We start from the raw sequence: 27,805 nt of genomic DNA, 5'->3' as shown, positions 1-27,805 counted from the left end.
TAAATTAAAAATAAATTTATTATGTATTTAACATTCATACATACATACGAGTTGATGACATCAAACTATACTTTATTTCAGCATTAGTACATAAAATTTCAAAAGAAGAAAAATTTTACATCCTAAAACTAATGCAGTAAACCCAGACTTGTGCCGATTCAGTAGTTGCTGAAATATCTGGTAGGTCTGAATGTGAGCACTCTAGTTCTAAGGGAGCAGTTGAAGTTTCTATTTGAGGCTTGCCATGAGCAGAGATTGAAGGGACCTAAGACCACAAAGCCAGAAAAATTAATCTCAACAAAAATCAATAAAGTAATAACAGTAATGGAGGGGAGTGATAAAAGTAGTTATTTACACATTGAGAGATCATTTGTGTATTAGTTGATGGACTTACTTTGTGAACCAAATTAACCTAAACAAACATAAATTAGCAAAAACCATCACAAAGCATTTAGGATAAACTCGACTCATGTCAAGAAGGCCCATATAAATTCTTACATGTGGAGATTTATTTTTTGAAGGAATAGCGGATTTTGTTGGGACTGTGTTGGTTAAATCTGAAATCATGATTTGATCTGCTTTGCTGGCTTCGTCTAATTTAGAACCTTCTCGAACATTTGGCTCCATTGTTTCCTTAGCAACCTATTGCATAGCATATATATGGTACATAGTAAATTAGTTTGAAATTTACTTTTAATGCCATCTCTTCAAAAGCTATATTCTTTAACGTGTAATCTTAGCATACAAAATTAAAAATTCTTGATTTAATAGGAAAATAAGGTAAGAGAGAAATCATTATTTGGTTTATGCTTGATTACAGATAAGCATAATATGTGTACAATATTGTCCAAATCTGGGGAAGCATTGTTCTGTTTTGGCATTGTCAAGTCTTTTTCAACAATCTCTTATGATGCTTCTTTTTCATTGTTAACAATAATAAAATATATAAAGAAGTAAAAGAGTTGTTCAACCAAAAAAACAAAGAAGAAGGAAGATTTGAGGTTATTAACAAAGATATTAATCTTCTAATGGAAATAAAACCCTCTTTCAACTAGTGCTTGCTGATCAATCATGATTGTTTCATTCTCAATTTTTTTTCCCTGGAAAACTTATCCTTCATGAACATGAATATTGAAAAATCTGCCTAAATTTTAAGTCATTTAATTTATATTAAAAAGGTGATAATCTTACTTGTGGTGATTCAATTTGTGAAGCACTAGAAAATGGCGAGGATATGTTGCTAAGATTTAAATCCATGACTTCATCTGCCAACACAGCCTCCCCTGATCTTTGACCTTTTAGAACATTTGCCTCCTCCATTGTTTCCTTAGTTTGTGGAATGCCAGTAAATCACAAATTAAGAAATGATTAGTTTACTGTCAACATCAAATCTGATTCCCAACGGAGCATCAGAAACTCCTACTAACTCATAAAAAGAACATAATTAACCATTACTATTAAGCCATTTTCACTCCCACATTGCTGCCTTATTGAAAAATGCTCAATGGACATGCAACTGAAAGCATTTGCTAAGGAAAGACCCTCATAATGTCCAAATGATCAGATGATGGAATTATTGATTCTGTATAAAATATGAATGCGTTTCTAAAGAATTTCAAGACCCTCTTTAGATTATTGTAAACAATCTCAAGAGAAATAAAATGAGTTGAATTCACTAATGCTATGTTCGGATATATATGGATTTAGATTTAGATTTGGATTTGAGCCAAAGCCATTGTTTAGGCAATTAAAAATGTATGAATTTAGATCCAATTTCTACATCAATCTCTTTATAATTTGAAATCATTTCTAAACCCCTATCATTTTAAATCCTAACTCAATCTCTTGTGTAATTTGATCCAAATCCACGAAGGCTTGATTGGCTAGGCAATTGTAATTGGACCGGACCGCAGAAGTTGCGGAACAATGCTGCCACCGTTGATCGAGACTGAATCGCCGGCTCTAATTGAGACTAGATAGCTGACTACCATTGGGATCGAACCGCTTGCGCCAGTAGGGATTTAGTGCAGTTGACTGGGACTGGACCACCGATGCACCAGTAGGGATTGGAGTGCAGTTGACCAGGACTGGACCGCCGACATCCACGGAGACTGGACTGATGATCGGCATCCATTGAAACCCGACCGACAGTGATGATTGGGATGAGATGACCAACTTTTATCGGGACTGGACTGAAGGCAACAATGGGGACTGGATGAACAACTTCCACTTGGACCAGACCGATGACGATGGCCGAGAGAAGATGGTCGACATCTACCGAGACTGAATTGACCACGACAACTGGGACAGGACGATTGACTTCCATTGGGACCAGGCGATTTGTGCTGAATAGGATTGGACAGCCGGCGCTGACCGTGAGCAAATCGTTAGCAATCTAATCTCAGTCGAAGTCGCTAGTTCGGTCCCAGCCAAAGTCGTTGACCCAGTCACGGTGCGAGCCGTTTATTTGATCCTAGTTGCAAGCACAATGCTGGTTGGCAGCAATGATCCTATCCCAGTAACCTCTTAGTGGAAGTTGGCCGTAAGGTCTCGGTCCTCACCGTCAGTCCTATCCCAATGGAAGTCCGCCGTCCGATCCCGATTATTGCCATTGGCCCTGTCCTAGTCATCACCGTCAATCCAATTTTGATGGAAGTCAACCATCTCATCCCAATCATCATTGTCAATCTAATCCCAGTTGGCGTTAACAGTCTAGTCCCGACAAAAGCTGGCCATTCAAACAGTCGACTTTGACTAGGAACTAACTGCCAATGTTATCCAAATTTCTTTTAAATTCAAATATATAATTTAAAGTTAAGAATTTTACTTTGAATTCAAACAAAGGATTTTAATATTATAATTTAAAATTTTTTTACATCATCCAAACAAAAAATTTAAAATTTATCAATTTCAAATATGAGATTTTAAATTCAAATTCTCAATTTAAATCCACCCATCTAAATGCAACCTAACAAACTTTATAAATCTTTGCTCACAATTAACAAACTCATCGCCCATATGAGCATGAATATTTAAAGATCACCGCATCAATTTGTATATGAAAATAAAAGATGATAATCTTACTTGTGCTGATTCAACTTGTAAAGGACTACCAAATGGTGCAGGTATGGTTTTGAGTTTTGAATCCTGGACTTCATTTGACATTACAGCTTCCTCTAATTTTGGACTTTCTTGAGCACTTGCCTCTATTTTCTCCTTGTTCTATGACAGAAGAAACCACCAAGAAATAGATTAGTTTGATGTAAGCTTCAAGTACGTAGAAGTTAATGAGCATGGAGTTGAGATTTTTAGTTCATAAGGAGTCGATGAACTCACTGTGTCATTTTTCTCAGATGAAAGGCCTTCTCTCACAGCTTCAACTTCCTGCATAACACCAAATGACATGTAAGTTTGATATTTCTGTGACACTATCAGGAAGGACTATATTCTTATAGGTGGAGATTTATTTCCCGAGGAGTTATAGATGATGTTGGTGATGCATTGCCTGATTTTGAATTCATGATTTGATTTTCTTTGATAGCTCCATCTAATTTAGAACCTTCTTGAACACTTAGCTCTAAGCTTTCATGAACAATCTATTTCATAGTACATAATAGTAAATTAATTTGCAGTTAGTGCCATGTATTCAGAAGCAGTATTCATTAATAGCTAAACTTGTAATGTATAACCAAGTGGTGCATCGAAGGATCCTACCAACTCTTATATATAAAACAAAGTCATTACTATTAAGAATTGGAAAAAGCTCAATAAGTTCTAATGAAAGTATTTGTTGAGAAATGACCCTTACCATATCCAAATTAGACGAGGAAGTTGCCGCTGTATGTGAACTAGAAAGTTGTTCTTGTTCTTCAACAATTTCATTTGTTGTTGCATTCATATTCTGCGCAACCATAAAATATGTTTAAGTTACTAAACAACCACTTATTGATTAATCAAGATGAAATTACTTATTGGTTTGAGTCTGTGTTATTATATTAAGAAAAAAGCACAATGCACGGACCTTCGTCATATTTGGCAAATTACTGCTCTGTTTGTGTGCGGTGGAGTCTTTTTCAGCAATCCTCTTTGATGCTTCTTCACTCTAAACAACAGAAAAAAATATAAAAAGAAAATAAAATGAGTTTGAAGTATAATTCTCCTTTACCATTAGTTGGTCTCTTAAGTTTGCTAGATATAGAAAAATATGATGTAAGTACGTTTTCCAAATTTGGTGAAGCATTTGCATGTTCTAGCCTTGCTGAGTCTTCTCTGATAATATTTTGAGATCCTTCTTCTTCAATCTGAAGAAAAATAGAAGATATAAAGAAGTAAGAGTTATTAAAAAAAAAAACAAAGTAAAACAAGTGAAATCGTTAATGAACATCATAATCATAGAACATTCGAAAATAAAAGTCTTTTTCATCGTAATGCTTGTTTATAAATCATGATCCTCTCATTCTTAGCTTTTTTGCTAGCAAACTTATTCTTCATGAAGATGAACATTCAAAAGGCCACATAAAGTTAAGTAATTTATTTTAAATAGAAAAGGTACATGGTAATCTTGCTTGTGGCCAGTGATTCAATCATGATTGTTTGTTGAGGAATGACCCTCACAATATCTTAATTCGAGATAAAAAAATCAGTCTTCAACATTTTTATTTGCTTCTATTTGTGGTTTATTGAGAGAGAGAAATTGTTTGTTGGGTTATGAGGCTGTTTTATCAAAACAAGCATTATGTTCGTACCTCTCTCAAATTTGGCAAACTACTATACTGCTTGTGGATTGCGGAGTCGTCTTCAACAATCTCCTGGGATGCCTCTTCCCTCTGCGCAATTACCAAACGTATACAAAGAGATCAAATGAGTTGAAGTCACTGATAAACTTCAATAATCTTAGCCCACAAAATAAAAGAGAAAAGAATAGGCACTGGATTTATTAAATGTAGAGGGAGGTATAATTTATATACATTTGCTAGATTTGAAGAACTATTGCCCTGTTCTGGCTTTGTCCTGTTTCTCGACGCCTGAACATGATATAAAGAAAATGATGATTAGTAATAATCCTGGCCCACACAATAGGAAAAGTTGTGGACCTATTGATTTTATACCAAAATGAGTAGTAGCAGGGCAAAATTTTATATTTATGTATTGATGAATTTGATATAAGTTAGTTAAGCTTGGTGTGAAAAGGTTATTTTATGGCATCCTTGTGTTTTTTTCTCTTCCATCAGATTAAGCTATTTTATAAAGTTTGGTACTCACCTCGAAAGTCCAACGCTGAACAAGTTTTTCATAAAAGAAGTAGTGATCATCTTCCAAGAGAATCTCCCGACGAAATAATGATGAAGCCAAAGCATACACTGCGCAATTAAGCAAAAACAATTTCAATAGTAGAGAGGAACAAATCATAGCATTCAGCAACTGTGATAAACTACATCTATGCTAATACTTACGTTCTTTACTGCTGTCATTAGCTGAAGTTAAAGAGAAATTGGGATTTTGGAGAACAAGTTCGTGACAGATAGTATGAAGTGGTGGCAGATTTGCAAGTCTTATTCCAATTAGTCTTGGAAGCACATCTGTCATGGTCGGCTCTTGGAATTTAACTGCTTGCTCGCATTCAAAGACTTGTCCAACACCAGTAGTTTTGGAAGCTTACAATACGTGGACATAGAAAATAGGCATTTCAAGTTGCGACATTTATAGGCTACAACATGGCGTAAGTTGGGAAACATAGAGCTGATGATAATCGTATCATCATCATGACCGTGATGCCCCTTATCTTTTACTATCTGCTCCAGTGCATCGCACTCCTTGACTACCAACCGTTGCAACAATTTCATGGATGAGGCAATGGAGAGGATAAAAAGTGACTTCAACTCTGAAAATCCCTCTATCCATATACTTCTCAAATTACATTGATATAATGGTGGAACAAAATATCCATGAGGTTTATTAAGATCACTCCTGACTTTCGATTCCTGCATTCCGTCCAAACATGTTATTATTTTTTCTCAACACATTTGAATTCTTTATAATAACTAGATAATAAAACTTTTAATTCATTCACAAATAATTAATTTTTACCAATCAAGTTTTTAAAGTTTTATAATCAAATACAATTAGTTTTCATAGCATTTTTTTCTCTTTAAACCATGAGGATTAATTACATATGGCTATGAAATTTTAGAAACCTAATCGATAAAGATTATACTTTTAAAACAAAATCGACTAGGGCAAGCTTAAGAAAACAAAAATTTCATTATCCCCTCAATAAATTAAAATATCATGTATTAATATGTTTGTATATTACAAAATAAGTCAGAAAGTACTGTTTTGTCTATATATATATATATATATATAAAAGTTGATGAGGCCAAAGAAAAATGGAATATGGAGAATATTAGAGATGAGAATTTGAGCGGGATGGGCCTATTAGATCGAACCTAACAGGCTCAACTCTCTGAAAAGTCCAAATAGTCAAGCATGGCTTGAATACCTGAATTTTTTAAAATTATTTTTAATTAAATTTTTACTTTAAAATTAATTATTTTATTTTATAAAAAATATAAATATATTTTTTGATACTTAAAAAATTAATTAATATTTAATATATTTAAAAAATTATTTGGGTATTCGGGTCAAGGCTAAACCTGATCGAGCTTGACCTTAATTTTTTTGAGCTTATTCGGGTAAAAAAATAATATTTTTTTAAGCCCAACCTTAAATTTTTTTGAGCTGGTTCAGGCTAGCCTGTTGGGCTTGACCCAATTACCAGCTCTAAGAATATATTAGTGAAGAACCTTAAAAGCAATTTAATTTCATAAAAAAAAATTCCATTTTAACTTTTTAAAACATTTTACATTTAAACAAGCTATTTTAACTTCTCATCTAATTCTATTATTCTAACCAGAAATGTTAGATAGCTTTAAATATAAGAGAATTTTAAACTGACATTTCCCTCTTTTTTTATTCTTTTCAATTTAAACAGTTATACCTAGGTGTAGATTATATATTTTAAATCTATGCTATATTCTATATTGAAAATTATCCCTTCAAAAGATTAAAATATAATATATTAATATTTTTGTATACTGAAAAAAAAAAATAAGAAGTATTGTTTTGTCTATATATATATAGTGGGACCAAAGAAAAATGGGATATAATTTTTAAAACATTTTACATTTAAACAAGCTTTTTAACTTCTCGTTTAATTATCCTCTTCCAAATAAAAAATGCTAGTTAGCTTTAAATATAAAAGAAGTTTAATTTCCCCTCTTTCTTTTTATGCATTTCAATTTAAACAAATATACCTAGAGGCAAATTATATATTGTAAATATATGCTATATTCTATATTGAAAATTCTAAATTTTCAACATTTTAAATACTTCAATAAAAGAAAACGCAAAATGATGAGGGAAAATAGAGTCACAAATGTTTAAAGTGAAGAAAGCCTTATGTGAAAAAGGTACATGCAGGTATTAGAGGGCATATGCTTGGATAAGAAACCAAAATCAACACACGCATGGTGCCACATATAAATAATAAAATCTCTGACATGCGAAAATATTTAAAAAACCATAAATTTAATATCCTTTTGGTATATATTAATAGACTGGAAAAACAAGTTGAATAAAGAGGCTTACCTTTCTCCTGAAGAGATCATCTTGCTGTTTAGTTTGCACATCAACTCAAAATTCCATAGTTTGCAAGGGAAGTTGCGGACATTCTCTCAAACTAATATCTTGTAGATGTGGTGCCTTCACATAATAGTTCTCAGTGCAAATACCAAACATGTTTGGTACACTGTAAAGGTGTAGGCTTTCCAGAGCTGGGAGATGAAGTTCATAAGTAGTGTCAACATTATGATTCAGATCCGCATCACATCCTCCAAATACATATTTCATCTTTTCAGCCTCATCGACGGTCACATTTTTCAAATGCTGGAAGTCTTTTGAATAAAAAGCTGGGAATACATATTCCAAATGGCCACAGTTATAGACATTAAACTCCTCTAATTTGGGAAAGATGGAGCTAACATTTATATCATCATGACCATAACGCCCCTCGTCTATTATTATATGCTCCAGTGCATTGCACTCCTTCACTCTTAACTTTTCCAAAAATTTTAATGATGAGGCAACAGAGAGGGTAAAGAGTGACTTCGACTCAGAAAATCTTTGTATATGCATCTTTCTCAAACTATTGTATGGATATAAAGGTGGTGTAAAAATTTCATTAGCTCTCTCCACGACATATTTCACCTTTGATGATGCTTGTATTACATTCAAACATTTGTCAGGCTTGAGAGAAATTTTTATTTTTTCTTAATTTGACAATTAATTTGCATTGAAAATTTGATTTTTTTTTTCTGCCATTCTAATTTTAAATATATAACACTGTTAGTTTTCAAGATAATCCTATTTGAAGCATGTAGGGTATTAAATGCAGAGATCTTTTTCATTAGGAATTCGAACACTGGTTCGTTATATTACAAGAGACTAAAGCGGTCCATTAGGATATAAAAGAAATCTAAATTTTAGTTTCAAATATATATAAAAGAAATTAAAGTTCAAGCATTCTTTTTTCGTTCAAGATGCATTTTCTATTCTTTTCAATTTGAACAAAGATAGATGCCAAAATTACTTTAAAATATACCACTTACACCTCATATGCTAAATTGTTAAATTATTAAGAACAAATTTCCAATACTCTAAAAACTTCATTAAAACGGTGAATAATGAGGCAAGAATTTGCCAGGAGCTGGCTCCATGGCTCAACCGTTTGCATTATATTATATGCACGAAAATGAAAATCCAACTCAAACAAACATAACATGTCCCAAGACAAATAGTTTCTATACACACACACCCCATCTATTAAAAATATAAAATATTTTTAATTGAATTACAATCCCATTAAGAGTCCTTATTATTTTTTATATTCAGTGAGTCTTATTATTTGGGCATATTTTTCCTAAAGTTAAACGATCAAATTAGAATCTCATTTCATCTTTTTGTTTGACACCTTATAATTCAAATCACATTTTATTTTCATTTTTATTTGCACAAAACATTTCTTATAAATAGAACAAGAACAGTATATATAAACAATTAGTTCTTTCACACAATCATTGATATATACTCTCTCTCATCCCTACTATAAGGCACATTCAATTATCTCTTCAGAATTAAGGATACGTAGTTAACTTATTCTTTTTATTTAAAAATATAATAAACTTTCAATTTTACTCCTATTTAAATAAAAAAAATTTAAATTTGTATTATATTTTTTCTCATAGTTAATGAATTTAAATAGAAATAATACTAAAAAATGTAATTAATATCCCAAAGTATGTCTTATTTTGAGGAAAAAAAATGTTTCTAAAAAATATCCTACAGAAGAGATAGGAAGTTGTATATGCACACATACACAATTAAATTTGTTGAACTACCACCAGGCACTTTGATTTTGACATATTACCTTTTCTTTGTTAAAATTAGAGTCAGAAGATGGATGGATCAAGTTCATGCCCTTATGAGTTTTAGCCCATAAACTTGGTTATCCTAAAATCAACTATTTTCTGAAATTCGATTCTTATTCAATGTGTTCAAGGACAAGTTTATAAGCTCGTTTTTATATGTTTTATATATTTTTAATTTTTTAAAATTTAATTTTTACATTATAATATTACATATTTTTAATATAAAATACAAATTATAATTTTCAAAATTAAAAATAAATAATACTAATTCTAATTTAAAAATATAAACATATATTTAAAGTATATATTTAATTTAAAAATTTAAAATAATTTTTTAGGGATAAAATGAAAATGGGCATAAATGGGTTGCTCAAACCCCTTTTTAAAAGGCCCAAATGAGCTGCCCGAGTCTTTTTTTTACATGCTTAAATAGGGTGGGCTAAGAAATTCAGTTACACTAAAATTTTTCAATTGTCCAATGCAAGTCCAGAAAAACGAATTTAAATGAGAAGCTATGAAGCCTGGCCGTATTCATGGATCTATGTTAAATAACATAAACTGCAGGACAAAAACAAACGCTATAGTAAGCTTGATGCGAAAATACAAGTCTGGAGCATAAAGAAACTACAAGTAATTCGCGGCACATATTTGGACAATTTTTTGCAATTTTCTACGTGCATCCAGTGTCCTAAATGAAAGAAAATACATAAATTAATAATTTTATCACTTAAGACTAATTGTTCCTATTCTTATCTTACTATAAAAAGTTCAACAAAGAATATTTGGACCACTCATCCAATATCATGAAGACTTAAAAAAAAATAAAGAATAAGGTGATTAATTTACAAGTATATAATGTCTCATAATCGTTTAAAAGTTATTAATAATTTATAAACTCCATATGCCGTGGTGTAATTTTTCATTTTCGATTGTATTAATTCCTAATGCAAAGAATTGTATACCAATTGTGGGGAAAAAGTGAGAGAGATGAGTACCTGGATGTGGTTGAGATCAGGGGCATTAGAAGAGAAAGGGTGATGTATAGTTGAGGCATTTGATTTTGGCCAAAAACAACAAAGAAGACCCCTTGATAAACTGTTGCTTTCCTCTTTCAATTTTTGCACTTCAGCACAAGGCAAGGGCAGATAACATTCTGCATACATGATTATGAAATTTGGTACATCACAGATTATCACTTGTTCTAGCAATTGGAGCACAGTTTCTTTTTCCATTTGATGCAAATCTCTCTCTCTTGGATATTGCCCAAATATGTATTTGAGCTTCTCACATTTCATGATTTCCACACTTTTAACTAGTGGAAAATCTTCACAAAAACAACTTGGCAATATAAATTCTAGTTCTCCACAAAGTTGAACTTGAGGAGATTCCAATTTTGAAAAGATTACCTCATAGCTCTGTTGCTTAGTATCATCATGATCATCTATCATCTCTTCTACTATGCGTTCAATTGAGAACATTCACAAATCTCCAATTGCCTTAGCTGCTTAAGACTTTGAATTGTAGATGGATGAAAAAGACATGTCATTGAACAATCCTCTAAGTTTATGGACTCAAGATTATCCAGCTCTAGCTTTCCCCTAAATAATGTCCCTTCTAGTTTTTGGCATCCCATTAATTTTAGATTCTTTAGTTGCTTCAAAGAGTCAACAGGATAAGGGCCACAACATAATTCTCCTATACACATTTCATGAAGTTGCAGCTCAACTAACTTAGAAAAGATAGTTATAGTAGATCGAAGATGCTCTGTATAAACCAGACACTTTATCTCAAAACAAGATTCCAAATAAAGCTTAGTTAAATAATCTTTCAGGCCTTTTTCTTCTACAGGAACAACATTAGGAACAATATTTGCCCATCCTCTGTTATCATTATTTTCTATTGACTCCAAAATTTTTGCTCCTGCTATTAAGAATATAAATATTTTATCAGAGAAATTTTTTCCTAACTTTTCTGAATTGAAATATTTAGATGTTGAAAAATCAACTTCATAAGCACGATCACTTGAGATCCTGATATGATACCTTTGGAATTTTGGAAGGGTTGTAATTTGAGAAAGTTTTTCATGGTCAAGTTGATCAATATAACTAACAAAATACAACTCTTCTAACTGCGAACATCCTCCAATCACTTCAAAAGGATTATTTCTTTCAATTTCACAATCCCTCAACTCCAACAATCTCAATTTTTCCAACTCTCTAATTTCATTTGGAAATTCAATAATTGAACATTCAATCAATTCAAGACTAATGAGGCTTTTCAAGCTTTCCAGAATAGATATATCTCCCAATTCAAATGATTTTATTGTTAGAGTTTGAACATTTTTTAATGCCTAAAGTGCTTGAAGCAAAGATAGAGCTGAGATTTGCAATTTTAGCCAATTTAGTTTTTCTAAAACCAAAACTTTAAGGTCTCTACTCTCCTCAAACAAAGCATCTGAAACTTGTTTTTCATCACTTCCATCTATCCAAGCTAAAAGAACTTCAAGTTTACCACCACGAAAATGACTAGGGAAGTGTTTTATGTTCCACGATGAATATTGGATATTCTCTATTAAAGTTGTGTTGGAATCCATGATGGCCTGAACTTGTTTGTTTCCAATCCACAGAGCAACTTCTCGAACTAAGTCATGCACCTTTACATATTCATGTCCAGACTTCAATAATAAACAAGAATCTATGAGCTCATTTTTAATTGGAGTGAATTGACTTCTTGCTTTAGAGTATCCATTAACTTCTCCACAAAGCCCCAAACCTATAGCAATTCTAGTTAAAAGTTCTATAGGTATTTCATAATCTTCTGGGAAGAGAGAGCATAAGAGGAAGAGTTGTTTGGCTTTTTCATTCTTGAAATTATCATAGCTTAATTTCAAAGAATTATAAGCCTCCTTCAAATCTTCATTAACATCATGTATTGGCTCATAATTTCACAATCTTTCCAGAGCATCCTCCTAATCTTTTATAGGCCTAAATTTCAATGCTTTTGCCACTGCTATAATTGCGATTGATAATCTTCCACACTCATCCACAATATCTAAAGCCATATCCTCAAAATCATTGGAAGAACTATCCGTGTTGATGCCAGCAAAAGATAGGAAAAGATTAGATGCATCCTTTTCATTCAAGACCTCAAGTTTAATAATCTCATGGCAACCCATGTCTCTACAAACTTTCCATTGACGTGTGGTCACCAAAACAACACAACAACCCTTGTCATGATTGCCAGGAAGAATCCTTATGTCTTGAAGTGTAAGCGCTTCCCACATGTCATCCAATATTATAAGTATATTTTCTCCACCTTCAAATATCCTCTTCCACAAACTTTGTGCTTGTTCAGATTCACCTATTATTTTCACCTATTGGCAAGCCTAATTGATTTGCAATGTTTTCTTGAATCTTTTTCAAGTTTGGATCCTTTAAGACAACACTAAAGATAACTTTATCAAAATCTTTTGATGCTACAACTTCTTTACCTACTTCTATTGCCATTATGGTTTTTCCTGTCCCCCCTAACCCATACAAACCAACCATACACTTCTTGTCATCTTTCAATTTGCATGCCTCCTTAAGTTGTTTGAATTTCAACTTTCTATTCTCAAAATGCATAAAATTTTGAGAAGACTAGAACTTAATATCCGGAGGCCCAGTCGAACGTGCAACGTGAGTGAAATTTTTACTCTCATCAATTAGTTGCCTAATCCTTTGTGTCTTCCCTTCCAACTCCTTTCCTCGCTTGTACTGCCAAAAGCAATTAGTAACTAAGCCAAACCATTTCTTCTTTTCTTTTGTTTCTTCTTGTCTGAGACCTTTGGCTTTGTCTTGCGACAACTAGACATCATCCTTAATCTAATCTTTATTTTTGTCTTTGGCTTCTTTAATATCTTTAAGGACTGTGTTTCTTCTTACACTCAAACTTGTCTTTTCCCCTTCAAAGTCATCAACGTAGCTCTTGTAACAACACAAGTATTTAAGTTCATTCATTGCTTTATCTACTAATGATTCGGCAACATGAGTAGTGACGCCTTCTGGAATTTGCATCTAACATGCATGTGACATAATTAGGAACTACTATATATATATATATATATATATATGTTTCAACTACATCGACCATGTTCCAAGATTTCAATAGTATATAGGAAAAATATTTTGTTAGTTATGTGTGGTAAGTTTTAAAATATGATTTGTTGTCTTTTACATTTTTAGAAAAACATACATCACAAAAAATGTGATGTGAAAGGAGTAGGAAAGTTTGAGAATTTCTTAATGTTTTCTTGTTTCCCTTTTTCCTTATATTTTTTTATATTATTTTTTTCTTTTATTTTCATCTCCTTATCTAATATTTCTTGATTGTATATTTGTCGATAAGGTACAGGTGTAAATTAATAGTAAACTATTTTTCGAGAAGCATTTGGTGTCCTATACTATGAAAGGGTGTAAAATAAATTATCAACTATTCAAATCAGAGCACCCAACACCTTTTGTTAAATCTAAACAAACGGACATTTATTCTCTTTGTGGGCCTAGCGATGCTTTCTTCAACCCCTGCTTCATGACTCACTTTTAATGTCTACCTTCATCCTTGTTCAATACAGTGGATAAATGAAGAGTTTTGAGAGCTAAGTGACAACCACCACCACCACTATCTCAATTAGCTAGTGTTCAACACACACAGAGGCACACATGGTTGTTGGTTCTTACATCACTGCAAAATGCAATTTATAGAGGATAATGGTATGGATATTATGATGATAATGCACAGTTTATACAACTCATGCTACAAGGTAAACTGAATGAAGTTTCACCATTAGAAAAATGAAATTTAACATCCCTCACTAAATGCCAATTTTCCTTATTAAATTGCATTTTAATGAGGGATTTTGTCTCTCACAAAAAATCATAACTAAAAAAGGCTCGTTAAATTTAGCAAGGGATCATATTTCCCTCGCAAACTAACAAGAGATTCAATTCTTCACTAATTTTTAACAAGGGCCACATCCCTCATTAATACTATCCAAATTTCATTAACTTTAGCAAGGGATAGTCCCTCACTAAATCCCTCACTAATCTGTTGCTAAATATACCTACATTTAAAAATGGTGATACCATATCACCTGCTATGTATGCGTCAACTTGTGACATGTCACCAACAATCTTGTGCTTCGTCAACAACCATGTCACCTACCCTCTCATGCCTCATCACTCGCCATATGTGCGACAACTCATGACATGTCATTATTTATCTTGCACCATATCACTTGCTCCTTATCATGTCACATATTCATTATGTTTACGTTAAAGTCAAAACTTAAACCTTTGACCTCCTACCTTTCAAACCTTATACTCTCTTTCTTTAGCAGTTGAACTGAAAGAGACTTGCAGTCGTTATGTGAGAAATTAAATATATATTACTTAACTACATAAGTTTATCAAATAATATATTATAAAAATACACATACATATATTTAAATTTTATTTTCAATTGTTAATATGTTGAAAATATTTATATTTTATTTAAATTATTCTTTATATTATATTTTTAATAAAATATTATTTTATTAATGAAAATCAACTTAAAATAAAAAATATTAAATATTAAATAATTTTGTTATGAATATTTTATTTAATTTTTATTTTTAAATAAAAATAATTAAATATATAATTAAAAGTCATTATCAAAAGTTAAATTTTTTTTTTGCAATAATTAGTTAGGAATAGAATCTCTCACTAAATATCTCACTAATTATCTTATTTTATAAAGGGATTGGTAGCATCTCGCTATTTTTCTCACTAATTATCTTATTTTAAATAGGAATTGACAGTTTCTTATTATTTTCTCATTAATTTTAAATTAAGCTACAAAATCAACATCCCTCATTAATTTCCTCGCTAATTTGGTATTTTAAAGATGAATAAACAATCACTCATTAACTTCTCTTGCTAATTTGTATTTTTTTAGTAGTGTTCTGGGGAAATACCAAAGCGATGGAAGTATTCACAGGACACCAATCATCAGCTCCGATGACACTACGTTCCATGTGGTGGTGAACGACGATAGAGGAGATATGGTGGCGAAGCTAGTAGATGAAATGGAGAGAAAAGGGTTGTTATTGGCACAGGAAAACATAGAATGGTCGAGGCGCTACCCCACTGCACTACGCAACATCATGAGGGTCCCTCTAGATATGTGCGTGCATTGTTGAAGTAGCTAAGGTAACCACAAAATGATTGAAGCTCGCAACAAGAAGGAAGAGATGCATCTGTTTTTGGCTGCTCTTAACGGCCATAAGGAAGCTTTAATTTCCTTTACTTGTACTCTCATTTCTAGTAGGCCTTACAAAAGAACTAAAGGCGGAGAGACAGTTCTTCACTGCACCATTCTCTAAGAGTTAATTAATTGACTTCTTCTTCATATGAACTACTCTATAATATGGATACTGGATGTTACTCTAAAAAGCAACATTGTCTTAAGCCAACAACATTGACATAGAACAATCATTGCTTTATTTAAGGATGAAGTAGTTTTACATGTGTGTTTCAAAAGTATTTAAATTTGATTTTCTATACACTATTCTTAACTCGTTATTGTGATGAGACTGTTCAAACTAGATTTAGATTGCTTAAATTTAAATTTTTAATTAATATTTTTTAAAATAATAAGTTCATTTTTTTACAAAAGTAATACTTCGAATATTATTTTTACTTTAGATATTAAAAATTATAATATAAAATAAAGTAACATTATTATGAACCGTTCATTCTTTTTTATTGGAATGATATATTTTTTGCCAATCAAGGTTTTGGTAAATAAAAATAAAAAAAAGTTTAGGAGATTAAATATAAAAATATATAAAAGGTCAAAGCCCAAGTACAATATGTAACTAATACATACACACATATAAATTACTTCTCATGATAAAACAAGCCTTTTTCAAAAAGATTCACGAAATATAGGCACTTTCAAGTTTAAGATAAAGTGTTTTTATTATTGTAATAAGTTTAAAATAACTTATTCTTTTTTATAAAATCTCTAAACAATAAATCACTTTGTTTAAATTAACCATATAAAATAATCACTTTTGAAAATTAAAAAAATTGCACCATAATTATTCAATTTAAATAAAGTCTCAATAATTAAAAAATAAATCTAAGTTTGTTGATAAATTTTTTTAATTGTGATTTTTACATCCTTACTTAAACCATTGATGAAACCTTAAAAAAATGTAAGTAATTATTCTTTTTATATTGACATGATATTGAACAAGAAACTTTCTGGCTGCAGGAAGCTAAACCATGTCAATATCAACATTCATATGAAATATAATGTTGGAATATTAGGATGTGATTAGTGTCTAATCACCTAATTAGGTGGTATCTCTAAATTTATGTAAAGGAGCCACATCATTGTGTTGAGATAGGGAAATTCAATGTAATCCCTCAAGGTTTAGCTCCCATAGTTTGGGGTTTTGTATTTCACCCTTTAAATAAGGAATGAATTGTTGTATCTCCTTCAAAGTTAAGGATTGAGATGTTGTAATGTTCAATCTTCATGAATGCATTCTTCTTTCTTCAATTATTCAAATGTTCAACATATAAAAACATGAAAAGAGCTTTAAAATTAATATACATAACCCAATCCTGGTTTATAATAATTAAAGAAAGCTGCAATTTCTATGAATAAATCAGAATTTACAATTATAAAAATATGCATACTCACCTTGAAACAGGATCGAAATCTTCAAATATGCTTCACGCGACCAACCAACAAGATCTAAGAAATAAAAAAAAAAAAGTTTAAGAGGCACTGTGTGTGTGTGTGTGAAGATGCAAAATATATAATGCATGTCATGGAGTATGGATATGAAATACTTACCTCTCAAAGATTTATATGGCTACTGTAATTGCAATACTTATGAAAGCCTCCTTTTCTTTTTCTTTTTGTTTTTTTTTTCAATCTTTTTTCTTTTCTTTTTAAAACAAATTGCCAGTTACACAAAATAAATTTACAAATGTCACCCACAAGTTCAATGTAGTCAATTTCAAAAGTGGGGGAGTTGATCAAAATCCACGAGTTCTTTCAAGAAATTCACAAATTACAAGGAAAATAAGTGTTAAAAATTCTCATAAAAAGATTTACAAGTCATACAAAATAAAAATACAAGCTACCAATGAGACTAATCTTTGACAACATGACAAACTAAAATGTGAATCCTCATTAAAAGATGTGTCTATGTCTATTGCCTGATCATGATTATTTTTAATAAGAGAATACCTATAAATAATAAAAAATTACAAGCTCAGTATTACTTTTAAATTCAGCAATTAATTTCAAGAGGCATCCTATTTATGATATTTAAGGGGGGAAGGTTACAGAGAATAATCTTTACAAATTTGAGGTCTTTATTTATAATTTCCCCCAATGACGGGATGTGTGACAAAAAGAGTTGTTTTAAAAAATAATAATAATAATAATAATAATAATAATAATAAGTTGCATTGTTAGCAAAAGCGTGGTCATTAAATGAAAGTTGATTCTTTTCTGGGTTGGTTATATATATATATATATATAAATGAAAGTTTATCTACAAGTTTGATATATCCTAGAGACTCGTTAGGGTCAGAATATACTAACCAATAAAATATATTTACAGATTATTTATTAATAAAATCTTCATATAGGCAGTGATTCATACAACTTTAAGTTATAAAATAAATCACTACCAGCTACACTAATATTTGTTGGTTTTATTGGATTGGTTGCAAATCCAATATTTGTTAATATTCATTAATGTCTTTTGGAGCCACCCAAAATTTTAGTTTTTTTTACCTATATTGTAAAAATTATCAGTGTTTTAACTTTCAGTGCAGTTTTTTCCAACAATTTTTTTCTTTAAAAAAAAATCCTCTTCAAGTTGGATGCTTTTTACGCCTCTACAACTCAAAAATATTCTTTCCAATTTGCACTCTTCTTAAAAGTATTTAACTTGTATTAAAAAAAATTGCCTATTTGTGATTCTCATGCTATGAGAACACGCTTTTATTTGTGATTTTTTTTTTGTTATTGAATACTTTTTGGATTTTTTAAAGATATTTCGTGGTTATTTATATAGGAGTATGTTAGTTAAGATAAAATATTTATTTAACTTGAATACAAAATTAAGATAGATGAATTGTAAATTTAAATTCTTTAAATTTTGGATAAAAGTGGGAAGATTTGTTTTACCGGATGCTACCACAGAAAAATATAATTTTTAATTCTTGAACTTTTTTCAATCATTGATTTGGAATAACTAAATCTTTTATTTTTTGCAAAAAGAATAATGCAGTGTTGATAGTTTATTTCTTTATAACAGCTCAATCTATAATTTTTTTACTTTAGTTTTTTTATAGTTTCTTAACTCAAAAAAAACCCAGTCATTATAATTTTTTAATTCAACAACTTACAAAGTTTGAATTATTATCAATCAATAGTGAAATTTGGATTAATTTAAGCAAAAGGTGGTAATAACTTCAGGTTTTCATTCATTGCTTTATCCACCAATGATTCAACAGCTTGGGTAGCGACGTTCTCTATAATTGACATCTAACATGCACATATGATACAATTAGGTACTACTCACTACAGTATCATACACATGCATGCACCGACCATGTTCTAGGATTTCAAATTTTCAAAATCATACAAGAAAATATTTTTTTATTAGTGATGTTTGGTAAGTTTAAAATATGATTGGTTTACTTTTCCATTTTTAGGAAAACCTAGAAAGTTTGAGAATTTTCTGAGTGTTTTCTTGTTCCTTTTCTTTTTCTTATTTTTTTTGTTTATTTTCTTCGTGCATTTTCATCTCCCTATATCTAGCATATCTTGACTATATATATATATTCCGATAATCTTCTTTTTCCTTGTATTTTTCTTCACTATATCTAGCATTTTTCTTACATCTTTTTTGTTGGAAAAAAAAAGATATTCCTTTTTTAATAATAGATCATATGACTTTAATTCATTCTATTTTGTCGGGTTTAATTTTCTAAATTGCTTTGGAAACGCTGAAAAGCAACATTGTCTTAAATCTTAACCCAACAACATGGACATAGTGCAAATATTGCTTTCAAAGACGAGGTAATTTTACATGCGTTTCAAAAGCATTTAAATTTAATTTTCTGCACACTAGTCTTTACTCATCATTGCAATGAGATCTACACAATTCAAACTAGATTTAGATTGCTTAAATTTAATTTTTTATTGACAGTTTTAAAATAATAAATTCAATTTTTACAAAATAATAATTAGATTATTATTTTTATTTTAGATTATTCATATTATTAGAATAAAAAATATTATAATATCATCATATATGAACCAGCCATTCATTTTGTTGTTGGAAGAATAAAATTTTACTTTGAAATAATCATAACCATCAAAACACTGGTGGAGTAACATAAAGATGACGAATTTTTCTATTGGGTCAAAAAAGATTAAAAAAAACAGAGAGAGATGAAGTATTAAAGACAACTAGATTGAATTCCGTGCGATATTAGAAATAAATCAAAAGTACAATGAATTTTGAATAACAATAACTTAAAAAATTTGAATAAAAATAATGAAGTTGAGGTATTAGGAGTGAGAAAAATTTTATTTCAATACATTTTATTTCCAAAAATAAATATTATAATTATGAATCTTGTCATGTTACAGATGTATTAATATTATTAGTGGTTAATAAATTATTATTTAAATTTTTTATACGTTGTATTAGAAGTTGTTAGTCATTGAAATAATTTGAAACAACTTTTTTACACAGTAATATTTTAATGCTATTAATTTGTCAACAATTTTGTTAATTCTATATAATGAAAAACTGTTTCGCATTTTAAAAAAAATTAAACAATGAATTTTAAAATTTTAAAAAATAAGAAAACAAGTATAAGTAATAAAGGAAATCATATATTACGATTAATTTTCTAATCAAAGCTTGATTTGTCTTCTTGAAATTTTCAATTCATGTCTCTTTCATAATAATAATAAAATGAATCATATACGTTCACTGTTTATGCATCTACAAATGACTGATGGATATATATATGAAATATGAAAACAAAATTAAAATGAATAGAAGGAATTTCTTGCGTCAAACAGGAAAAATTAAATTAATATCAAAACAAATTGAATTCAACGAATTATGATTTTTTAAACCACTATAACTGGGATTTTTACCTGCCCATTATAATCACATTATTTTAGAAGTCAAATATCAATAGTATCACATTATTCTATTAGCCAAAATATACATTTGCAAATGTCATAGTTTAAAAAAATAGGTAAAGTAAAAATCTCAAATTTATGGGGAGGTGGGGCCACAATGGTAATTGAAATCTTCATGCCGCCAATGAAGGTTTCGATAAATGAAAAACAAAAACGTTTAGGAGATTAATAAATACGAAAACATATAAAAAGGTCAAAGCCCAAGTACAATATGTCACCAATATACTATTTTAGGCTTTAACATTATACAAAATTAATTAATTTCACACTTAATAAGAAATGTTAGTTATAAGTCTTTTTTGGCCGATTTTAGTTATACGTTATAAATTTGATATTGTAAAAAAAATTGTAACGTTTCAATTTTACTGACATAATAAATTGTTGTTTAAAAACTCAAATGATTATAAATAAACAAGGGATAAAATGAAAAAAATTATTGATTGTCCTAACTTTCTCCTATATTGAGTATTAAAAAAACTTTTTAAACTTCATTTTATGTTAAAGATGAGATGACATCTATATATATATATATATATATATTAAATTAAAGTTTAATTTTATTCTTATATTTATTTTTAAAAAATATTGGGCACCTTATATTCTTAAGTAGGATAACTTTTCCCTAAACTACTTTTTGGAGGAGGTCCAAAAATGCCCTTCTATTAAGAGTCTGTTAATTTTTTTTTTGTTTCTTACTAATGTGGCATATGTATAAGGCTCATGCACAATGACAAGTAAAACTATAACAATGTCTTTGATGCTAAATTGTTCCTAAACTCTCTTTTTAAGAGCGTTGGATACTCTAAAGCCTATTTCTAGAAGTATTAGGTATTTTAAAATTTTATTAAAATAAAATTTAACAAATATTGTCCACATATTAAATATTTTCATATTTAATAATTTAAATATTATTATTTATAAATCTTCATTCAAAATTTACAAATTTTCTATATATTAATTTTTGATTTTCTCTCTAAAACAGTTCCCAAATCATTACGCGTGCGTGTTAAATTTTACTTATATTTTTAACACTTGTTAAGTTTCTTAAATTTTTTGATCATTTTCTGCCTTTTTTTTAATCAATTAATGATATTCCTCCAAAATATTACACTATCCTAATAATACTCTTTGTACATTAAAAAAAATGCTAGGAATAAAATTAAAAACATGACAATCAAGACTAACAATATGTCAACAAAAACGTTTATTTAAAAGATATTGCTTGCTTCATTAATGTGCTACCAAAAAAGTTACTTAAGAAGAGAAAAATGTAGTGAAAAAATAACCTGTTCATGAATTTAGAGATTCATTCCTTTTATTTTTAATATAAAATTATAAAATATCAAAAATATTAAATTAAATGGTGTAATATTTTAAATAATAGTATTTAAATTATTAAATATTAAAATACTTAATATTTTTAACAGTAGTAATTATATTTGTATATTTTAATTTGTATTGGTGTTAATTTGTATATTTTAATTATATTCATTTAAACTCTTAAAATGATCAAAATTTGAAAAAGAAAAGGCAAATTTTTTATTATTTTAAGAAAAAACTTTAGATAGTTTTAGAAAATAATATGATATAATAGATAAGAGAGAATATTTTGAAAATGAAAGAACATATGATAAAATTTAAAAATAACTAACTAATTACTTTAAAAAATTAACAAAGGATCCAGAGAAAATAATATTTATTGGAAAATATCTTAAAAATAGTTATTATTTAAGAAGACCAAATATGAAAATATAAATTTAAAAATACTACATTGCCCTCATCACTCTTAAAAATCCATAAGTCCAGATATTGAAACAATGTGGTATTGTCAAAATTAAATGTGTTTTTTATTCTTTTTTCCTTTTATTATATTTTTTATTAGTTTCTTCTTATATTTTCATCTCCATATCATTTCATGAATAAATATTTGCTGGCCTGATTCTCCATAACAGATCTTAAATAGAACTATGCTATTTTCACATCGCCCAGGGGCTTTTTTTTTTAAAAAAAAAAAATTCTTTCCCCAAGCCCCAAACTTAAGACAATTAACGAAGCAAAAGCATCAATGGAAGAATTCAAATACAAGGAAACGACAGACTGCCTTGAAAGGGCAGAAACTTTAATGATCGGAGGTGTCCATGTTTTGAATGTAAAATCTCATTCTTTTGTTCTCCAATTTTTTTGAGTGAAAACAGAACAAACTGTTCAGTAAAAAAGTTTTTCAATATTATCCTATTTATATTTTATAATTATTAATTATGAAAAAAATGTAATGTAAATTTAAAATTTTTTATAAAATTAAAAACTAATTTTGTTTTCAAACAAAATTATTGATCCCCTCTCTTTAATTCCGATGAAATGATTAGAGATACTTTAATTATAATAATAGACCAAAAGGCATTTTTGTCAAATTCATGAGTTGACCATCCAAATTTACAGTTTTTACATGTTTAACTTATATTATATGAACATGATTTTTAATTCATTGATAAATTTAAATTAAATATAAATTTAATTAAATTCACGAGTTGACACTTTAAATTTATCATTTTTAATTTCTAACTTTCAAAATTATATTAAAAAGCTAATAAACTCGTATTAGATGCCCATTCAATTAAACTCATAAGTGGCTTGTTAAATTTGACAAACTCATTGATTTTTTATTGAGTTGAACAAGTTAAATATATACTGCATAAAACTCGATTTATAGAAGTGGTAGGATCAAGTTCAAAAAAAAAATCAACTTAAAAACTAATATAAATAAAAAACAAGAAATATCAAAAATAAAAGCATGTTTAGTTTCTATTCTCATTTTTTATTTTAAAAAAATGTTAATAAAAATCTATTCGGTGACATTAACTTTAAAACAGTTTTAAAATTAAAAAAATATGTTGATAATACTGGTTGTATGCATTTCATGCACTTTTGGTACGAAGATTCAGAAACTAACCTCTTTCCCAAAGATTTTACCACCAGCCAAGGTCCGCTCTGTGATTTTTGTTTTTTTTCCTAAAGAAGCACAACAATAATAATTACATAACGCCCATGATATTGAGAATAATTAAAAAATATAATAATATAATAATTTTTTATTACATTATACTTTCTCCCGTCAAAAATATACAACATTTTTTAAAAAATTAAATATTAAAAATATAAAATATTTTTAATTTTTAAAATGTAATCATTACTCTATTTTTAAAAAATATCCATATTAAATAAAATATTTTATATTTATTTTAATATGAAACACCCTATTAAATAAAGACAAATATAAAAAGATTAGATTAATTTAAAAATGAATAATTACTTTATTAAGGTGTGATTCGATTAAAAATATCTTATATTTTTTAATACAAAAAGTATCACTTAGTTAAATAATAAAATAATAATAATTTAAAGGATTAAAGGTCATCTTCATGCCATGCAGCTTTATTCAAAGGGTTTCTGAATATCCTAAGTTCAATTAGGAATTAATTGTCCCTCAACATTAAAAAATATTTTTTTCATCTTGTCATTTTCTCATCATCTATTTACCATTAGTTAACCCCACGTTATATTATTTTATTTTTTATCATAAAATATTTGAGTTCAAAATGTTCATTAACCATTCAATAAAATTTGAAGGGTGAAAATGATCATCAACCCAATAGAATAATAATAATAATAATATATTAAAAATGGAGGGACCTCAAATGAATATTAAGTGTTTTTAATGTAAAGGGGAGAGAGAGAGAGAATTTTTAATATTAAAAAATAAAATTGATTCACAATTGAGTTTAGTATGCCCAACAACACTTCATGTAAAGTTAAAAGGAAAAATGACCCTCCATTTTAATTTTAATTACTGATCAGCAGCAAGAAATGTAACAGGATTTGAATGATTCAAAATAAATTTAAGAAGTTTCAATAAGGTATTACCACCAATATTAAGCATGTTATTGCCAGGTTATATAATTTTTTACATTACGTTTAAGTAAGCTACTGCATCAGTTTATCGGAAAGATGCCATTGGAAAAAAGTTATAAATATAAATATAAATGTTACCATCAAGTTATAAGAGTTATTATCGGTTGGCAACCCAAAAAAAAAATTATTACCTATTTTTAATAAATATTTTATCGAGTCACTAATCAATTATTTATAGATCTTTATAAGGAGAATCATATCCAAAAACAATTCAAAAAACTTGTTTGTACAATATAATAAATATGAAATGAATTTTTATTAAAATGAAATCATGAACTTATTGTATGTGGAATAGAACTTATTATTAATCTCTGCCTGCAAATAAGATTTTGAGTAATCCTTGAATGTGATTCTCCCATCATCATAAAACCTAACTTACAAAATAATATTCTACATATAACATATTATATATTACATGAAATATTTATGACTTACCTTAACAATAACACATTATTTTTGTGGGGTAGAAGGAATATAATTAATCTACTCCCCAATCTTTAATATAAGACTAATTTCAAAAATTTATAATTTAATTCTTAATATAAGACAAACTTAAAGTAATTAATATATTTTTTAATTTTACCCTTTGTTTATTTATTATTGTTTGAATTTATAAAAAATTTATTTTTATTATTAATTATAAAAAAGTAAAACTAATAATTTTTTTAAAAATAATCTTAAGGCACAACTGCCATATCTTAACAAAGACAAGGTTTATCAAGTTTGCCACATATTAAGGATAAAAGGAAGCAAAAGATAAGCTAAGGTTTGGTTTAGACGGAAGGAATAGTAGTAGAAAAATAAAAATTAAAGGAAACTAAGAAAAAATATTCAAAAATAATAAATTTGTTTTCTATTTTTAAAAGTTTTTTGCCTTGATTTTTTTTTTTACATAGGAGTAAAAATCAAGATAATGTTAATAATCTAATACTTTTGTTAAAGTACCTGCTTTATCATATAATTAATTGTTCAATTATGAGGTGCTTTTTTTTTTGAGTAAAACTAGACACTTCATTAATAAATGACAAAACAAGCACAGAAGGTAAAAATTAAGAAAAATACCTAAAATCTTTCATCAGCAAAATGAATATGATTAGGTAATCTATGGACATGCAAGTAGGAGACACATTTTTAATTAAATGTCAACCTAATAAAACAATTAATTATTTTTAAATTAATATTATTTATCCCTATTTAATATAACATTTTAACTTAAAATAAATATAAAATAATTCATTTAATAAGAGATATTTTTTAAAAGAAGAACAAAAATCACATTTTAAAAATTTAAAAATATATTATATTTTTTAACATATACAAGGAACAATATAATTTATAATAAAAAAAAATTATAATATAGCTTCCCTCATCAATATTTAATGAGAAATATTGAGAAAAATATACAATAATAAAATTAATAACATGACTAATAAATAATGTTAAAGAATTTTTCTTTTCTTTATAATTGATCATTATTTACTATTGATCCTATGAAATTTATAACTCAATTTTTAAAACATTAAATTATGGATAATTTTGACAAACCCATCTTATATGCTATATACAACTTATAATTTTACATCATAAATTAAAAAAAATAGTAGTTGTAATAATTTTGCAATCCATCTTCTATTATTTATAATTAAGTTATTCAATATTTACATAATTTCAACTAAATTATTTAATATTTACAGTTAATTATGAAAATTTTATATAATATAGTTGGGCTATCACTCATTCAAAATGAAGTAACAAAATAAAGCATAAGAATATACAAAAAAATATTGCAAAAAAATGATATAAACTTACCTATTATCCTGTGTGATTTCAAGTTTCAACGCCTTTTTCAGTGTGCTTTTATGGCTTCCTTCTTCTTCACCTTCTCTTTCTTTTTTGTTCCCTTCTTTTTTTTTTTGTTTTTTTTTTCCTTACTTTTTTAACAGTAAACCAATACAAAGAACAACGACGATTGATTGATGGGCAGGTACCCTCTGGACAGGGATTTTTTTTTTTTTTTTGGGGTTGGAAGAACAAGAACAAGAAGATTAACAGCAGAAATTAAAATAATTGGATTTGGAGACAGATATCATCAGGAATTCAAGCAGAGAACCAAAAAAAAAAAAAAAAGTTCTTTCCAAAGAAGAACAATAACAACAGTGATTAATGGAGAGATCTAATCACTGAATTTTTTTTTTTTTCCCTTTTTCAAAGAAGAACAAGGATGGGTACAGCAACTATAGAGAAATCAAAGTAAATATGCAAGCAGAGCACACAGATCGTCTTTTTTTTTTCCCTAATTTTTTTTCTAAAACAACAACAACAACAATCAATGGGACTCTAGATAGATCAAAGAGAGAGGAATAATGCAAATACTAAGAAGCAGGGCAAACAAAGTGTCGAAGAACAAGAATATATAAGAAGGTCAATAAAGACTGTTGATAAATGAAGACAAACAGATCAGGGAGGATCCAAACAGAAACAAGATAGATCTCACTGAGTGTCAAAGAAAGAAGAAGATCAACAGAAACTATTGTAACTGAGTAGCGAACTCTAAGAAATTAACCACAAGGAACACAGAAATTGGTGAGAGAAAGGAGTTGTGGTGATTCGTGAATGGAGAGAGTGCACCGGCTTAGCTCAAAATACTTCTCATGAATTAAGGACCTCAACAGTGGCCAGTGGGAAAACAGCTCAACTTATTTATGTTGAGTCTGAAAATCATTCACCATGTCCAAATCATTCATTATGTCTGCGTCTGGAGGACCCGTCAATTCAGAGATGACGAGGGCCATGAAAACATAAAGGAAAAAGCATGGCAGACATTTATTGCCTCTTTGCCCCATTCAAGCAAAACCATCGACAATAATGCGGATGGTTTTCATTACCGCTCAGGAAATCGACTTCGTGCTTATGATCCTTATATTAATTCAACCTTTCCCAAGTTCATGAATCATGTAATGATAAAAATTATAATTTTTATCAACATCTTTATAATTATTTAAAAAATATTTAGTTAAAATTTAAGATTTATATACTGTAAATATGTATTTTATCTAAATAATTTACACTCT

The 27,805-nt window shown here is 28.7% G+C and overlaps 1 protein-coding gene across 5 annotated transcripts; it reads right to left on the bottom strand.

The window, feature by feature from the left end:
• Positions 1-27,608, bottom strand: LOC129285278 (uncharacterized). Of its 5 annotated transcripts, none has more exons than XM_054920878.1 (18): positions 26,544-27,608; positions 23,716-23,774; positions 17,220-17,273; positions 10,481-10,638; positions 7,648-7,967; positions 5,454-5,981; positions 5,263-5,360; positions 4,968-5,024; positions 4,746-4,826; positions 4,218-4,301; positions 4,022-4,102; positions 3,809-3,901; positions 3,337-3,384; positions 3,085-3,222; positions 1,192-1,326; positions 499-642; positions 395-412; positions 1-265 (listed from the first exon to the last, which is right to left on the bottom strand). In XM_054920878.1, the coding sequence occupies exons 6-18, from the start codon at positions 5,584-5,586 to the stop codon at positions 116-118; spliced, it is 1,260 nt and encodes a 419-aa protein (XP_054776853.1). In that variant the 5' UTR covers positions 5,587-5,981; positions 7,648-7,967; positions 10,481-10,638; positions 17,220-17,273; positions 23,716-23,774; positions 26,544-27,608; the 3' UTR covers positions 1-115. The 5 variants fall into 5 exon arrangements, with proteins under 5 accessions (XP_054776853.1, XP_054776852.1, XP_054776854.1 ...); XM_054920877.1 differs by having other exon boundaries at positions 356-412; positions 7,648-7,889; XM_054920879.1 differs by lacking the exon at positions 395-412.
• Between the last annotated feature and the right edge of the window lie 197 nt (positions 27,609-27,805).

The sequence above is a fragment of the Prosopis cineraria genome, unplaced genomic scaffold, assembly GCF_029017545.1.
Source record: "Prosopis cineraria cultivar Desert tree isolate PC_DT_omini unplaced genomic scaffold, ASM2901754v1 PC11, whole genome shotgun sequence".
NCBI classification, from domain to species: domain Eukaryota; kingdom Viridiplantae; phylum Streptophyta; class Magnoliopsida; order Fabales; family Fabaceae; genus Prosopis; species Prosopis cineraria.
This window is presented reverse-complemented; position numbering and strand designations above follow the sequence as displayed.

What these genes read in the sequence shown, in the direction of transcription:
- LOC129285278 (XM_054920877.1), bottom strand. Translation starts at nt 5,586, where the DNA reads ATGACAGATGTGCTTCCAAGACTAATTGGAATAAGACTTGCAAATCTG. An exon ending in GTTTGCCAAATTTGAGAGAG is followed by an intron (nt 4,302 to 4,745) that starts GTACGAACATAA and finishes ATTTTTCTTCAG; the next exon opens with ATTGAAGAAGAAGGATCTCA. An exon ending in CAAAAAATAAATCTCCACAT is followed by an intron (nt 413 to 498) that starts GTAAGAATTTAT and finishes ATGTTTGTTTAG; the next exon opens with GTTAATTTGGTTCACAAAGT.